The 18,766-nt window shown below is 39.2% G+C and overlaps 1 protein-coding gene across 2 annotated transcripts in view; it reads right to left on the bottom strand.

Moving 5' to 3' along the window:
• Nalf1 (NALCN channel auxiliary factor 1) overlaps positions 1-18,394 on the bottom strand; it is a 558,523-nt gene extending 540,129 nt beyond the window's left edge. For both annotated transcript variants that reach the window (XM_047553452.1, XM_047553453.1), the window contains exon 1: positions 16,834-18,394. In XM_047553452.1, the coding sequence (XP_047409408.1) occupies positions 16,834-17,766 (933 nt within the window). In that variant the 5' untranslated portion in view covers positions 17,767-18,394. The remainder of the gene's footprint in view (positions 1-16,833) is intronic.
• Between the last annotated feature and the right edge of the window lie 372 nt (positions 18,395-18,766).

Here is an 18,766-nt window from a genome sequence, read left to right as displayed (position 1 = left end):
TGTGCTCTCCTCCATGTCAGCCAATGGCTGCCTCTTTATGTTCTACTCAACATTAGATAGTGCCTCTTGCTCCTAATTATACCATCAAGTTTTCCTGAATGATTTCCATGAATATTGACCCTCAATTATCCCAAAATATTTAAAATAAATTCAACATAAAAATTTGCAGAAATACTTTTTACAATATTCAAAGGTATAGCTGGTGGGTACATGATCAAAGAGGCAATAATTTCAACATGTGCATGAGATTGCAACTACTTTTTCCAAAAGAACAGCAGACACTCAGGCTACAAGACAAAAATCATGATCCCTGCCTAATTGAAACGCTTGATATGATAAATGCAGAGTAAATAAGCCAATTTCAAGAGGACTGTTTCACTATAGTTTCTTCATTAAACAGTAACAACATCAAAACATGAGAATTTGAACAGAATTTCCTAAGTAATGCAGTCTTAAAATTGCTTTTCCCTTAAAAATGTCAGCAGACACAATTTGATGCTTTAACCATTAGGACAGTAAATTTCCATTTTTTTGTCACTATGGACACACAGTGCCCATACTAGTATACTAGCATACTAGTATAATCCAATGATAAAAGGAAAAGAGGGCTAACCTAAACTCCTAGGGCACTGTGCTGTATCTCTCCCAGGCACTGTTATTTGCCTACAACTACATCTGTTCAGTTATACTGTACACAACCTGCTAAAAGTATCCTGTCCAATAAACATTGTGTATATCATAGCTCTTCAAATGATGAACTATGCACAAGTTTAGCTATGAATATTTTCTCTTTGTGATTTAAATGACCTGGCAGGGGGAAACATTCTAACTATAGCTTCAATAACCTAACTGGCCTTGCTAACCAGAGAGGGGAAGAATTTAGTCAAATGCAAGAGGTCACATAGACTTCTTTTATTTAAATTTGTATTGATTTAGTGAATAGAATCTTTCACATAATGAAAAATAATTCAACGAACTATTATTTAACATTATTCCAGTTAGTTATTGCTGCATAACAAACCACCCAAAAACATAGTTTAAAACAACCCTAATTTATTACATTGTGGGTTTTTGTAGACTGGGTATTCTGAGCACATAATGGAGGCAGGTTTTCTCTCCTCTAGAAAATGTGAGGCTCTGGGACAATATGAATGGCTCATGTTTGGAATGACTGGGGTTAGACTCCTCTGGAGGATCACTCACATTTGTGCCTGGCCTGGGAAGATTCAGAACCTAGGCTCAAATGAGACAGACCATAAGAAAGCCTGCCTGTGGCCTCTTGTGCAGTCTGGGCTTCCTCACAGTATGGAGGCCTGGGGTTGACTGAGCATAATGCACAACAGCTTGGAGCTTCAAGAAAACATATCTTAGCAAACAGCAAATGGCACAGGCTTTTGTCACCTACTTGGGAAGTCACAGAGCACTGCTTCTGCCTTTTCCTTTGGTGTATGCGGTCACAGGCATGCTCAGAAGCAAAGGCACAGCATGCTATATCCTCTCAATTGAAGGATCAGGAAAGAACCTGCCATCATGTTTTATAACCACCACAAACTTGCTGTTTTCTTTCTTCCTTCCTTCTTTGCAAGAAATTTAGACAAAAATGAATCACACATGACTCCTATCCTTATGAATATTTTCAAAATGTAGTAGAAGAAGCAAATGGGCTGGTATATAGGAAGAGATTTCATTTCATAGTTTTATCATATGTTTATTCACATGTGTTCCAAGAAATTGCCTTTATGCTAATATTTTATGATTTCTTCTTTCTCAATAAGTTGGAATATTTGAAAATCAGGAATGTTTCTATACTATTATAGCAATGAGTTATAAAACACATAAAATGGTTGTTAAAAACCTTAGTAAAGTGCCCTGTGCCATAGACCTTATCTATAAAATGGGATTATCATCAGACCTACTTCATAGAGCTAAGCAATTTGCTTGGCTCCATCACAAAGTACTGTTAACTACCAACATTTTGCCAGAGAGGAACATAATCCTCTAGCTTTTGGCATAATGTTGCTTCCTTTCCATGAGTCACATTAGAATTCAAAAATAAAATTGAGTGAATGACTTATATTAACTAAGTTAGAGAAATAGTGGACATCAATTATTTTCTCTGTACTCATAGTATCAAGTGATAATTAAATTGTCTTCACAATGATGTCAAAGTGGTCACAGTACTTATTTATGTTTATTTTTATGTTAGTAAAGGTTTTTTCCTACACAAACACACACATACATGGTTAATATGGATTCAGTTTCTTCAGCTCACTCCTCGAAGTGAAATAACACAGAAAAATGGGGAAAAAACCATTTGTGAGTGTTCCACATTCCTGCAAATGTTTGATCTGCCAGGTGATTTCTCAGCTATAACAATTCTGCAGTGCTTTTCTGAACATCATAAGTAAATTTTCAGAATAGGATCTCAGACTAAAGGAAAAAAATAAGATACCTATAGTTTTGCCCCAATGTTTGGATCCATCAGAAAGTTTCAATTATGCTGTCTCATAGGCTGCTGTTTTCTTCTGTTTATGTACAATCTCTTCTCTCTCAATCTCTTTAATTTCAGTAGCCAACATGGTAATGTTATCATATTTTCCAGTTTCTTCAAATGCATAAACTAATCAGCAGAACCAAACAGCAACATATTTTTCTATAATCTTCTAAATTTAGAACACAAATAACATTAGATTTAAAATTGCTTCTCTGGAAAGGTTCACAGATGAACAGTTAATTCTTTCTTTAAGTGGCCAGATTAAGGAAACACACATCCCTACTGCAAGCTATGGAGTAATTATACTGCTGTTTATTATTTTGAAACCCATAATTAGCCATAAAGAAGCATGTACAAATAAAATACTGTGTTTATATTTCCCATATAAAAAGCTCTGTTGTTCAACAACAAAGATATCAAACACCATATTTTATAAAGCTGGTATTTTGCAATTATCTGACTTGGAGCCCACTGTATTTTACAGGGGAAACAATAAACCTTCCACAAACAGGCGAGAAGGAACAGGTTCAGGTTGAAATCACAACTCTGTCTGGATTGCAAGGATCCCAGTCAAACCTCATTCTCACTGATAGGTTAAAACTGAGACCACTTGAAAAGTTACCACTATGATGTTTTTCAGGAACAGATTCTGAGCACAACAATTTTTTGGCTTAAGAGATTCACATCCATCTAGAAAGAGAAAAGCCCACATTCTCCCAAGTTTCCCCTCACACTCCTTCCACCCTTGCTTTAACAGAGACCTCATTCGTACATAACATTCCTACATTTTCCGTGTCCACATGTGAGTCACACATGATCAAGTGCCTGATTATTTATTCCTTTTTTAACTAGGTGCACTGTGGGATATCTTTTATCTCAGTGACTAAATTACTATTGCCATATAATAACAGTGCTCAAATTGTCCACAAACAGCTTCCACTGAAGATCTATTTTTAAAGAGCAATATTCATTTGTCCCTATACTGCCTTTTTTTTTCCATGTAGGATGCCAAAATTATATGGCAAAATGCATTCTCAGAGGAAATGATCACAAATTAAGACATGAGAATGTTCTTTCTAAAGGCCCCTTAGTGCCTTATCATACCCTTTGCAAAGAGTCAGTGTGAGAGCTCTGTGAACAGACCTGTGTTCCCACCAGGGCTGATGTCCTTGGTCCTTCTGACCTGCCTGCTCATTGACAAGAGGCATAAGCGGTCTTAGAAGGCCACCTTCCCATCAGCTGGGAAATCAGGGCCACTGGGCACAACAGTCCATTGGAAAATTCTCTTTTAAAATCACTAAATTAAATGCATCACATATTGTCATTGTATTAAATCACACACAAACAGAAGATTAAGAATAGGTTTAAGGAACCAAGCATAGTGGCACATGCCTATAATCCCAGCTGCTTGGGAGGCTGAGGCAGGAAGATTGTGAGTTCAATGCCAGCCTCAGCAACTTATAGAGGCCCTGAATCTTAGACCTTGTTAGTCCTTATCTCTAAATAAAATATAAAAAAGGACTGGGGATTTGGCTCAGTGGCAAAGTACCCCTGGGTTCAATCCCTTGTACAAAAAAAAAAAAAAAAGGCTCAAGGTCATATGAAAGAGCCCAAAATGGAGAAAGCATTACACTAACCAAAGAAAACTGCTACAATCAATCAAGGGTAGGACATGGAAACTCTCAAATCTCACTTCCTGGCAGCATCAGGTCAGCTGCTTCTTCTTGTCCCTGCATTTCAATGTTAGCACATTTACATCGATTAATATATTTGGATGAAGATACGGTTTTTCCCTAAACAATATCTACTATGGTTTACTTTTCTACAATTTATCTACTATAAATTTGATATATTAAAAAAACTGTGGAGTGTAACACAGCATCATTAGCTATATTGATTTCGTTTTATGAATACTACCAAATTGTGAAAAAAAACGCAAATTTGTTCTGCTCAGGTTTTGCACTTAAAGTGAATATTGTGAAAAACTCAAACGTCCATCTAATTAAAGTGTAATATTGAAAAGCTGTGTGCCATTTCTGGAATAGTGATTCATGCATTTCTGACAGGCTATTAGCCAAAAAAGTTGATTAACACACAGTGTTCCAATCTGTGCATATCTGTCCTTGTCTCCACCATGGTGGTCTATTGGTCTTCATTCTCATTTCCTGTGTGGACACAGTGAAAAGGGAATTACAAAAAGCTGATAGCACTGGAACTCCTTCTCTGGTTAGAACCTACTTAAAAATTTCTACCTTTTGAAATGGTTTAGGGCTCAGACTGATCTTTTTAAAAACATGAAACAACCGAGGTACAACAAAGATGAATCCCCAAAACTTTAAGGAAACATTTGAAAGTTTCAAGTTCTTAATATAATATCTTAATATTGCAAATTAAACTTTAAAACAATTGATATATGTGAATTAATTTAAATGTACCATTTAAAATTTGAGACATAAGCCATGGACTTTCTTAACATTCCACAGATATTGAAGTTATATGGAGAGAAATGATTTGTCAAAGACTCAAGAAATATATAAAAAGATTGGGTGCTGTTTTTTAAAGTTCGATTTTGCTGAGGGAGAGAGACCCTGTGAGTCCTTGTAGGTGAGACAGCAAATGCATGGTTGTCTAGTCTCCACCCACAAAGTCATAAGGACAACGAAATATCAAAACACCTAAAGACTGGATCTATCATTTCCATCACTCCAAAGAGCCAAGTCATTAAAATTCATTAAATGTCAAAATCAAAACCACAGCTGAAAGCTAACAACTGCAATTAAAAAAAAAAATACTCTATATATTCACAAGAAAAGTGAACTCTGTGGTTGGACTTGTGCTCACTCACACTGGAATCCCTCCTCTTTACTGGAATTTTCAGACACATTGAATAAAGATGAGCATTCAGTTTGAAAAGTCAAAACTGAAATGATATGAAAGGATTCATGTTTTATAAGTGACTTTTAAATTTTCAATACATATTTAGAAACTTCCTGGAATAAATAGAATATATGTGAAAACTGTCACAATTTGCCAAACCTTCAAAGCAGATAAGATGTAAAGACCACAATCAAGAAGACAGATAGATCATTTGCATGAGCAAGTGGCCTTATTTTTTTTTTCCACTGTTTTATTTGGACTTGGGCAGGAAGCCATTGCCTTGGAAAGTTCCTCTGCCTGACAAGTCCTTGCCTAATGGTCCATAGCGACCAGAACAGAGTTCACCATGGACAGGAGGAATCCTGTTTTAAAATGGTTTAAGATTCAGATTGACCTTTTTAGAAACATTTTTTTTTCTCCAGACAGACTCTTGCAGCTTATCTGATCCTTCAGGTTGAATTTATCATTAGTGCCTTTAAAAAATATGTCCATCTGGAAACCACATTAGAGATCTCTATCCCACGGTTGATCCAGACCAGGAAAAGGACAACTTTGATTAGAAACCAGTGACTGAGATTGGAAGGCTATGCTTGCCATGCTTTCTACCAGCTCCACATCTAGACAGTGGGAGGAGAGTCTGGCTGAGCAGAGCAGGAGGCCAGGCCATCCGGGTCACCTGGGAGGAGGACCACCAGGTCTTTTTCCTTAACTTCACTAAGTCTCAGTTACCCTCATCATTGAAGAAAGTTAACTTGACCCAGGAGGTGGGACTGTGCAGGGGATAAAAAGATAAGAATGTTCTAATTTTCAGTACAGGACTTGTTCATTGTAAGAATGAAATACAGGAATGGGACTCCAGAGGAGATTTTTATACAATGCCCTGTTGACAACAGCCCCAAAGAACTGGATGTGACAGTAAATTACTACGTAAAGAAGTACTCTGAAACCAGTGGAGGAAAGTCCTGTGGAATTTGTCTTTACTGGTGCCATCCTATCACAGGATCCCACTGTGCTGGAGAGGTTTGTTTGGGAAGTTATAATAGTGATTGACAAGTATATGAGCAGAAGAGATGAAAGAGTATGTATTCTTGATATTTGCAATAACAAAAAAGAAGTATGCATCATTCTCAGTTCCTACCTATCACCAGAATAAGAACATATATTTAATTCTTTATGTTTTAATTATTCAGATGGATAAGAACATGAATAGTAACTAGAGAAACAATTCAAAGTTGCAGTTATCAAGGTTTTGCCTTTTTAAGAGCAAGGTGCTAGTGCTAAGAAAGTAGTTATGATTTCTGTGTAGAGAAACGTCACCTCCCACCAGATCAGCAATGAACTTGACCACACTGTGCACATCACCACTTCTGAGTGCTGGTGCCAAGGATGCTGGGTGATGCAGTGTTTAAAATCATCAAGTCTAAACTGCAACCTGCAGGAAAGACGGCCCCTAGGGCCATGGCAGATAACTCCCATCCCATCTGCTCATCTTCTAGAGCAACGTGCTCCTGATCTCCCAGACAACCTTTTCTGTTGTACGATAGTAACGACTCCTTTACCAGAACATTCTTCCTGCATCAAACATAGATCTTCCCACTTCAACACCTGCACCCAGAGCCTAATCCCCACCCCTAGTGTCAGGAAGCCCTCTCCTCCCTCACGGTGACTGGCCTTCCTGTGCCTCCCTGTGTTCCATTCTCAGAAAGAGCAGTTCCCTCTCCCAGATGCAGGTGCAGTCTTCTCTTCTACCACCCTCTCTCCTGTGTCCTGACACTGCCACCTTGGCCACATCTGGTGGCTCTAGTTCAGTGCCAAGGTGCATGACTTTCCAACACTTAACAAGACATATATCCCAAATTTTCCCAACACTCTTTGTACCCATAGGTTTAAAGGAGAGGCGATAAGGTGACAAGTGCTTCTCCACTTGTCCTCACAGAAAGGCTGTGGGAAAGCCCTCAGCTTCCTCTCCTTGAGTATCCCACAGGATGCCTCAGCACGAGATGTGGCATGTGTGAACTCTTAATCTGAAGTAACAGAAAGAAGATGGAGCTGTAGGAATAGGAAGTTCTACTCTGACCAAACTTTTATTTTCTATTTTGTTCTAGAGTTCTTTAAAAATTCAATCCACATCCTAGAGAAATATAATGGATGCAGATACAAGAAATCAAGAATTTACTATGCAAAATGCAAAGTCTACTTAAACAACTTATAAATTTATGAAAGCTCTCAGGTAGGAATGTTCATTTTATTGACATTTCCCATGGGTTTTAATGAATTGTACCACTTATCGGCATTCTCGTGCCCTAGGCTAAAGACTTTCATATGCACGGAGCCCCGTGCCATGAAAGGCTGTATTAGGATCCACATTTTAAGTAACTTGAGCAAGGTCATATGACTAATAAATGTCAAAACTGGGAGTAGAACCTAGCCTATCCTAAATCTTTATTTTAATTATTTTAATGTACTTCTTTATGAAAGTCAAACCTTACTTTTAGTTTTAGAATTTTCTACCAAACATGTCATTAATTTTTCTGAAAATCTAAAACACAGTCATATTCAATTGTCCTGGTCCTGTAAATTACACTGTGGAGTCACAGGGTGAATCGTTTTTACAGAAAATGTTTTTAGCAATACATACTATTGCTAATTAGTATTAAATATATTAAATGTAATGTATTTAAATTATCATCAGCAGTTGCTGATAATTTCATATTTAAAAGCAACAATTTTGTATTATTTGAAAATGAACTTTCTTTTTTGATTTAAGCATATTCAAGTTGATGGCTTTATTTATTTTCTGAAATCCTGAAAGTAAATCATTATTCCTGTTCAAAATACAAATAACAAAATAAAGGATCTTGGATGTACAACAGCATGTTCAAGATACAACCTCTTTTTCAACCAAAGCCACGTCATGGACGGCGCCCATCATGCTCTTGGGATCTGGTGCCATCACTCAAGTTTCCTGAATGTAACTCTTCCAACCTCCCACTCTCACCTCGATCTTAGCTATTCTAAAATGTATTTCATCCCACATCTTCTACTTCTAAGCTCATGGCCATCTCCCATGTATTCTGTCCTCTTTTCCCTTCGCTGCCAGTCAGTGAAGAGCAGTTGGGTTTGTCTTCCTTCCCTCGATTCCTACACATTCCTTAAACCTTCACATTGTGACACTCTTCCTACCATTCCATTGAAACTACTCTTGAAAGGTCCCCAAGACTCAAAACTTAAAAACTTCATCCTACATGTTCGTTCTGCAGTGCTGTAGTTTGGATGTGGAATGTCACCCCAAATCCCATGTGTTAAGGTGTGACCCCAACTTGGCACTAGTAAGATTGTTCACTGGATGTCTTCTAATATTTTCTCCAAAAATGAACTCTTTCCTTCTTTCACCCAATTCATCCCAACCTATTCATCCTCTTATATTTCTTGTCTCATTCAATTCACTCTTTATAAAATCTGGTTTTTATCCTCCCTCTACATAAAATTGGTGACTACGTGCTACAAAGTTTGGAAGTCTACTAAATTTGTATTTTCTTCTCCACTTCCATAGCCACTGCAATAACTGAGAATTTTCTGTCCAACATGGTAGCCACCAGCCACGTCAGGTTATTTAAATTTAGATTAATTAAACCTGCCATTTCCCCTTACCCTAACCACATTTTAAGTATTCAGTAGCTGCATGTGGTCAGCGGATACTTGTTGGACAGGGCAGAGAAGTAAACATTCCCAATTGCCATTGGAAATTCCACTGGAGAGTGCTGGTTTAGAAGACTGTCCTGTGGCTCTTAAGGAAGACCATGGCTTCTGCACTGACCTCTCTGTCATCACTTGACCTTGTTCCAACCCCATGTCACATGGTTGCTGGAGTTAATTTTTGAGGAAAATAAAAACCATCCCAAATGAATCACTTAAATAGAATTCATTTCTTATATTTTAACTTACAAATAGTGAAAATCAAAGACTTTCTTATAGGATAAATTATGCTTTACAGTGCAGCACTGCTCTCTCCAGAGGCATTTCCTCCACGCCTTCACATAGACTGTACTCACTGTTATGGACTACTTGTGTTCCCTTCCCCTCCAAATCAATGTTGAAGTCCCATCTCCCTATGCAACCATACTTGAAAATTGAGTCTGTAAGAGCTGGACAGGTTAATGGAGGTTTGAAAGATGGGGCCCTAACTCAAGAGGACTGATTTCACTGTATGAAGTGGAAGAATCACAGAGCTTTCCCAGTGCAGGTGCACAGAGAAGAGGCCATTTGAGAATGGAGCGAGAAGGGAGTCTCCCCAGAAATCAGTCTAGATGCCACCTCAGTTAGGGACTTCTTCTCTAGAACTGTGAGGAAATGAACACCTGCTATTTAAACCTTTCAGTTTGTGCTATTTTGTCAGGGAGACTGTGCACACCAATATTCTCAGCCACATTGAACTTAAATAATCAGCGTTAGCAAGTATCACAGATCTCCAAAGCTGACTTCCTCCCCACCAAAACCTCACACCCAGTCTTTCTCTAATTGGCTCTCAAGGTGGAATCAGATGCCTGAGAGTTCTTCTGATCTTCAGGCCATTCATTCCCTCTATCCCTGCATCTTTGAAGTGATGGATCCAGTCATCCAACCAGCTGTCAGTATTCGCCACACTTGCCTTCTTAGCTGGCCATATCATCTGCAAAATGTTTTCAATATTAAGTTCAAAATAAGCAGAAGCTGCAATATGTTTAATGATTGCTAAGTCTATGTGAAAGATAGATATGGATTAGTATACTGATCTTTTAATTCTTTGGGATGTTTGTGAATGCTCATAATCAAAGGCAAGAGAAAACTAGTTAAAGTGATGAAGTGAACTTCATATTTAACATAACCCAGATGTTCCATCTTGGGATATTTAACTGTATGTCCTTGCTTTACTCCTCTATGGAATCTGTGATGGTGCTCATCCATGGGGTCAGCATGAGGAGTAAATGAATCAAAATAGTTTCTGACTTCTAACATTCTCTGAAGTTTGAGTTGCTCCTTCTCCTACTTAAAACTTCTATCATTTTTTGAGTCAATACTTCCTTCTAATCACCCATTTACTTCTTAGCTCAGTTTTCTTTTTAAGTAAATGAAGTCAGCAATAGTTTAAAAAGAAATAAACTGGTTATTTTTGAAGGAAGTGGAGATGTAGCAAAGAATCCTGAGCTGTGGGTTTCCCATGGGACAGAGGCCCTGGAAAAATGCCACCTCTAAGTGGCAGGGAAGGACACAGCCAGATGACAGCAAAAAGGCACACTGACAGGGAGGAGAGGAAGCAGGTGAAGAGGGTGAAGGTGTTCTGGATTTTTATCATCTGTGATCACTTCTAGAATGTTTTATTTATAACTGACTGAACACAGAAACACCACCAAGGAAAAAAATTAACCACTATTTTTTAAGAATTTAGACACCCAAGAATTAGATGTTTTCATTCATTCCAGTAAAATACATAGGATAAATTATTCACCATTATCAACAACAAAAAAAAAAATGTTAGCCATATCTTTTTTGAATGCCAAAGAGCTAGAATGAATTAGAAAATTTCATTAAGAAAATTCGACTACATGGACTACAACTACAATTAATGTCTTATTTATTTATAAAATTTAGGTTTCATTTTTTTCACAGTATCTCATAATATAAAATTTTTAAAAAGAGAGGACCAATCATTGATTTTATTTACATTGATTTCCAAACAGACCACTAATGTTCTATTAAAACCAATCCTGACTGGTTTGGTAGTAATCTGACTTATTAGCAGCTTGAAAATTAAAAGAAAATAAATTTAAAAAAAATAAAAACTAAGCCAACTAGTGATTCCAGTATTACAGAAATGGTAAAAAATAAATAAATAAATAAATAAATAAAAAATAAGAAACATGGTTTATAGATACAATGAAAAAATTGAGAAAGAATGAATAACTGTCAAGGTTAAATGAAATAAACACGTGAAGACTCGACTTGGATCAGGTGAAAACCATGAAAAAAAAGAGGTTTTCTCTTAAAAATGACCGGACAATTTTGAAAACATCTAAACTCTATCTCTTTGAATAGGAGAACACTATAGATTTAGAAAACAACAAGGCAGGGTGTCTCTCATCCAGTAGTTGACTGACCTCCCGGAAAGATCCGTTCCTGTACTCCCGTTCTCAGTGCAGTATGTGAACACCGCGTAAGGGCTGGGCCCTGCTGGAGGCAGAAAGCCCTGCCAACACGCCCAACCGCAAACATTCTGGACTCTGGTCCTCACACAGGCATCTCCTCATGTCCACCTTCTCCTCCAGCACGTGCCTCCTGTGGGCACCTGCTCACACTTCCTATTCTCTCCGTTTTTGCCCCCAGGTCCTCTACCTAATCTTCTTGCTCCACTCTCCCAAAATATGTCTGCGTTCTCTCATCGGTTTGGCAGATGAACTATTATGGACAACTGAGACCTACCTACGACTCAGAAGGTCTTTCCACACTGGTGGTCACTGTCGACCAGAAAGTGGCTCTCAACCTTGGCCCCACCTCAGAACCACGGGGACAACTTTGAAAGAGCCCAGGCCCAGGACACAAGCCAGATCAATGACATCAGAATCTCTGGCTTTGGGGATACCCAGGCCTTGTTGTTTCCAAGACTCCTCAGGATATGTCACTGTGACCCCAGGACCACTATTCTAGAATTCACTATTTTGACAAATAACTTATGATATAAATTAATACAATCAACAAGGTAGTTGGTGCTTAGTCATTGTGAGATTGGCACCAAAGGAGGTTTTTAAAACTGAAAACTGAAATAAAAGTAATACCTCATGAAATTCAATCCCAAATCGTCCTTTATTAGAGGCGGTTTTCTCTAAACTTGTTCTCACAGGTTAAACCTAACCAGAAAATGGATTATGACTTAGATGCAGGTAGACAGACTGAGAGCTGGCTTGAGCACCTTTCCTTTGTGCTTTAATTCACCAGGCACAGGCACACCCCGACCGCATCTAACACAAGTGATTAAAACCCAATGTATCAGCAGGTGTACGAATCTTAGGTTTGAATAAGTAGGTTGTGCCCTATATAAGCTACGAATATGACCCAGTTAGAAGTCGAAAGTAAAAATATTTGTTCTTTGGCCTATAATAAAACAGAAATCTAATATTAAGGCAAAATTTTGGGTGTTTTCTATAAAAACAAAACACAGATCACAAATCAGCAGTTGCATGTTGAGCAAAAAATATAAGAAACATAAATCTTAGTCATAAAAATAGTTATGCTAGTGTCTCTGGCTTTATAAACAGCCTTATGAGTGATCAATTATCTGCATGACAAAACTCTTACATTCTATAGAAACCCATTCAACTACAAACAATTTGAAAATAATCAAGTGGTAGCATGTGAAAGAGATCTCTATGGATGTGTTCTCCACACTTCTGGGGAGTGACCTAATATGTACAATAGTACTTAATAAGCAGCAAAACAATATTTTAATTTCAAATTTTAGATGAAAAGAATTGTGAATTATCTTATTTTCCACATAAAAAGTATGGAATCCATAGTACATAACACTAAAATAAATAAGAATTAAGATTTTTTTTTTCAAATTACACATCATGCAACCCTAACTCTGTGTTCTCAGATCAGGTAACATTGTGAGTAGTACCTGCCAAAAGACAGAATGTCACCAAGTATCAGAATAGTTACACATGCCTAACATTCACTAGATCTCCTTGTGCTCAGTGTCTGTCAAACACAAATAAGTTATAAAACCTTCTTTGAGATGAGGTTGTAAAAGTACTTTTAGGGAGGATGAAGATTAGAGTTTATGCTGAGATAATGAAGTTATGAATGATATGATGACTTGTGTTAAAGGCTAACCTTCAATCCATGTTCCCTCACCAAGTATTTGAGGGCATATTCAGTAAGTAGAGTCATCAGTAACTACAAAAGTTTACCTGTAACACAAACGAATATATTCCCTAAACACCATGTTTTATAATATTTATTTGCAAGACTATTCAGAAGTTTAACATATGTAGGAGAAAATCCTTATTTAAGTAAAAAGCAAGCATGAAAATGATATACATTTGTAATTTTGAAGCTTACAATATTTCATTTTTAATATTGCCTGCCAAGTTGAAGATTTTGACAGATTTGTCAAATTCTTATTATATAACAAAATATTGTTTTTAATAACACTGCAACCAAAGAGAAAAATTACTGTTATAATTTTTGCTATCCATCATAAAATGTAGCAACTTAAAAACTATAGTATAAGTGATACATGCAACAGGTATTTTTGTTCTATATGTCTTCATAAGTAAAAATTTGTATTGTTAAAACTTAAACCAGTTATTTCTTACAGTATTATAAGCATTCTTGTTTGCAAATTATTCTTATGATATGTTATAATACAAAGGTTTACCATGGTAAATAAGCTCTATTGAATCTCCAATAACCATCAATTCAGATACCAGGATTCTACTAGATGTATTTTAAGGGTGGTTTTTCTGTTTTTAGAAAAACATGGTCAGAAACTATTTAAACAGTTTAAATAAAAAATAAATTTATTCCATTTTCATTTTATACATATGTGGAATGTGGCAAGTCTTAGTGGGGAAAGACTAAAAACAGAAAGTAAAACACACCATAGCTCTAAAGTTAGAAACCACAGAAACTAATTATTTCATTATACATGGGTATAAAAATGTTAATATAGTTCTCCTAAAATATTAATCACACTAATTCATAATGCTAACATGTATCTTATCCACAATTTTGATCAATATATTTTAAATTATTGGATTTTTCATGAATTTATTACCAATTACAGAAATATAATGCATTTACTTTTAATGTATTCCATGACTTTGTAGCTTCTTTAAAAATGGAAAAAAATTTTTCATAGAAATAATCTTTTTTTATTTTGTGGCATTGCTGGTGGTGAAACCCAGGACCTTACACATGCCAGGCAAGTGCTCTACCACTGAGCTTCATGCCAGTCCTAGAACTTTTATCTTGAACAAAGCTCAATATGATAACCATTTTATAATTATGATTAGGTTTGAAATAAGTAAAAGTTCAGAAAGAAACTCAGACACAGTCTTTAAAGACGACAAGTAACATTTTACGCCTTGAGATAGAGTTTGTGTGTGGATATGTTTGTGACTTTTTCAGAATCATACATTAATCATGCATTAAAGCAAGGAACTATGCTTGTATCTCATTTCTACATATAACCAATTGATTTGTGAGCCTTAACCCAAGAACAGCAATACTTTGAATTTACATTATAATATTTAAATGGCTATTATGGAATAAATATTTCCAATAGACCAGCAACAACAATAACAAAAAAAAATAACAGAGAAAGAAAGAAACAAAGAAAGAAAGAAAGGAAGGAAGGAAGGAAGAAAGAAAGACACCAAAACCTCTACAGCCAAGAAATATCTACAGGACATCACAGGCAATAAATTCTGGGTTGTGGTGATGAGAAAATTCAAAAAAATCTATATTTTACTTTTCAGTATGAAGAATTTTTTAAAGGAGTTAAGATTTTCAAGATAATGTGCCTTTGTGTATACAGTTAACTCCTACTTTCTGCACAATATAATGCTGAAGTAGTTCATAACATTATAAATTTAACTCATACTATACCTTATAGCTATCATGATTTAAACATTAACTTGGGAATTAATTCAGGCAAGGAGGAAAATAAGCATTTTAACATATCATGTGGCCATCTGAATAAAGATAAGTTTGACATACTTATAGAAAAATATTCTTCAGTCTACTGACAACACAGACTATCTTTGAAATACTGAACTATGTAAATTTAAAGTGCTAGAGATTTCTATGAGATTTCTTTATATTTTCAGTGCAACACATCTTGACAAAATAAATAACTCCACAATACATACACTAAGTATTCATTATTCATTTCTGTCATTAAGATTGAGTTTAAGTCCTAAGTGTGGGTAGTAATGATATGGTTTATAAAATAGGTAGAAAATTGAGATTCACTTATCTAGTAAAATAGTATTCTCAATTAATGCCATAAACTCAGAATTACTATTTCCTAAGATACATGTTTCTGGTCTTAAGGAATGATCCTAAAGCAGGTCAGATTGAGTTTAGCTTAATCGTCCAAAACACAACTAATCAAGTCAAAGTAAAATGCAGCCCTCAACCCACATTTATTTAAAATAGGTAATAAATACCAATCACTAAAATAGGTCTTCTCCTGCAAATGAATGCAAATCCTTTATCTATACTACCATGGTTGCAGTTTCCAGGTGCTAAAGCAGGTTAGAGGTAAAGAAGGACAGTTGTTCCCTTTGTGTGTAAGATTGGGAAAGAAGGGATAGAAAGGAAAAGAGAGCCAGTGCTGTCTTACTGCTTTGGAAAGGCAGTGGTATTTATTGTGTTGTAAAGAAATGACCCTAGTGGAAGATACTGAGACTTGTAGAGATTCTGTCACCATTTCTACCCGACCAGAGGTCACTGCAGTATCTTCATCTTCAACACTTCTGGAAAATCTCACTTCAGCACCACGGACAGCAACACCTCTAGCCTAGGCTTGCCTAGACCAATTCTTAAGCAACTTGCACAAACTTCTTTGTCAATCAGCAAAGGTTACATTTCTTGTTGTACCCACAGGAAGAGCTTGAATATAGGTTACTAAATATTTTTGTATATTTTCAATTCATGGCATCAAAGATTTGCCATTTAATACTTATGAAGACTACTAGTACACTGGAAAATCCAAAGTAATTACATAATGTGTCTGAATAATAACCTGACATTGCTAATCAACCAGTAGATACCTAATTACAACTTTTCAAACATGGTGAATGTCAGATCAATGATTATACAAATGTTAAGAGAAGGCAGGAAACTTAAGTAGAGTTAAGTAGGCCCCAGACTTTCCAAAGATGAAGATCTATTGTCCCTGTAAAAGCAGTAAATGTTTTTGTTGTTTTTCCTACATAAACAACTACACTTCCTCTTGCTCCTCTGGTCAACCAACTTCATGACGTCACTGTACAAGGGTTCAGTGTGCAGGTCCACAGGCCAAGCCAAGCATGGCAGTCTCTGGCTCTTCTGACTGCCTGTGGACACCAATGTGCAGCCCTAGCCCAGTCTTCATGATATGCCTTATTCAAATTCTGTTTTTTTAAAAAAAAAAATATGTAACAGAAATAGTTAAAGCACCAGTTTTTTCATCTCAAAAGACCAGGGACTTCCCTGATCCTCCAAGGATTCCCAGAGGAAGGAATCAGTCCACCAGAAATCCACCAGATATTCTCAACTCGAGCAAGTCAAGCTCTTGTAACCAGAAAAACAACGACTGGAACAACAAAGCCAGAGCCAGAAAATATTTTAAAACTGACACCTCGACAGAGCGAACAGAGAAAAGCACAGGAAAGGAGGTTTAAGGGGAAAAAAAAACAAAACAAAACCATCGTTCCTACCTTACAGTCTTCAGGACACGACTTCACCGAGTACTCCTCTGATTGCAAATACTTATGGAGCACACTTTCAAACTCTTCGTACTTCTCCTGAGCGTGGTGGTCATAGTCTTGGTAAGCCGCGACGCACTGTCTGCAAGTGGTCCTCTCTCCGCCCTCCGTGAGCACCACATCCAGACTGCAGTTCAAAGTGTTGGGACTGGACAGCCCCGAGAACAACTCCCAAAGTGTGTAGGAATTACAAAACGAAAGGTAAAAATCTGACAAGTTCCAGAGCGGAGTTGGATGCTCGCCCCTCGCCTGCTGCTCCTCCCCCCCGGCCGCCGCCCCCCGACTCCAGTTCCTGGCGCACACAGCGTCCGCGCTCTCCACGGTGAAGCACTGACCCGAGGAGGCGCCCTGGGGGTAACAAGTCTCCAGGCGCCACACGGGTTTGGCAGAGTTTCCTAGAAAAAGCGCCTTGCTCCGGTTATTTTTGCCTCGATTGCCCTTGCCGCCGCCGCCGCCGCCTCCCGGGGAGGGGGGCAGGGTGGGGGACGAGGAGGCGGAGAGGAGTCTGTGTGCCTGGGCGGCGGGCGAGGACTCCCCCATGCTGGCCAGGAGCGCGGGCCAGGAGGGCTCCTGCTGTCGCTGCCGCTGCTGCTGCTGTTGCTGCTGCTGCTGCCGCTGCCTCTGCTGCTGCTGATGCTGCTGCTGCCGCTGCTGCTGCTGCTGTTGGTGATGCTCCTTGTCCCGAGTCCGGGTCAGTTTGGCCTCGGCGCAGAACCACAAGTGATCAGAGAGCAGGACTGTGAAAAACAAGAGAGATGCCAGAGACAGTCGCCATTTCTGAGCCCTCTCTGAATCGATGAACGGTTTCTCGTTCTCCCGGGGTGCTGCCAACCAGATTTTTAAGCCGTCGTCATACTGTCGACACATCCAAGCACCCCTGGTCATATTTTGGGAACGCACAGCCCTGGCCGACTCCACCGTGAGGGCTCGTGTGCGGGTGTCACCACAATATGCATTGACTTAAAGGGTTTAATTTCCTTATCCCCTCCTCCCGTTTCTTCTCTCTCTCTCTCTCTCTCTCTCCTCTCTCTCCCCTCTCCCTCTTTCTCTCCCTCCCTCTCTCTCTCCCTCTCTTTTCTCTCTCTCCCTCTCTCTCTCTTTGCCTACATAAATATTACCAGGCTTTGGAGGAAGATCTGACTTGCTTCCGACCTAATCATCTGCCGACCCCATCCTCCGTAGAGTGGGAAACAATAATGCAGAGAGAGGGAGAGAGAGGGAGAGAGGGAGAGAGGGAGAGGCGGAGGAGGCTGAGCTGGCGCTGGCCGGTGGCGAGGCTGAGTGCTGGAGGTGATGGTGGAGGTGGCAGGGTGGCTGGCTGGCGCTGCTCGTCTCACCCCGGCATTGTCAGAGCGCGGGTCCCCATGGCCCTGCTGAGGACAGCCCGCTCTCCCCTGCCAGGGGCATGCCGCGTCTCCGCTGCCCACTGACGGCGACCAGAGCGCCTCCCCTCCTCCTCTTCTCCTCCTCCTCCTCTTCTCCTCCTCTTCCTCCTCCTTCCTCTCCTTCTCGGTTCGCGTCTCCTCCGCCTCCCGCTCCTACTTCGCGCTGGCTCTGCCCGAGTCCGGAGCCTGGGCAGCCGCCGCCGGCAGGGCTCTCCCTCCCCCCCACCCCCCACCCCGCGCTCCGACTGCCGCCGCCGCCGCTGCCGCAGGTCTGCCCGCGGGCGCCGCCGCCGCCGGGGCTCCGACTGCTGACGCCGCCTCCCCCGGACCTCGGGGCCGAATCGCCTGGGCTGGGCCTCCCGAGACCGCAGTCATCTTCAGTCCCCGGGCTAAGTTGCCGCCATCTTCGTCCTGGAGAAACACTTTTTTGGGGGGAGCGCTGGCTTTTGCGTCATCTCCTCCCGCGCCGAGGTCTCACCATCCTGGCGCATTGGCGGCGG

Source organism: Sciurus carolinensis, chromosome 5 (assembly GCF_902686445.1).
Source record: "Sciurus carolinensis chromosome 5, mSciCar1.2, whole genome shotgun sequence".
In the NCBI taxonomy this organism is placed as follows: Eukaryota; Metazoa; Chordata; class Mammalia; order Rodentia; family Sciuridae; genus Sciurus; species Sciurus carolinensis.
The sequence above is the reverse complement of the archived record's forward strand: the minus strand, read 5'-3'. Positions and strand labels throughout refer to the sequence as shown.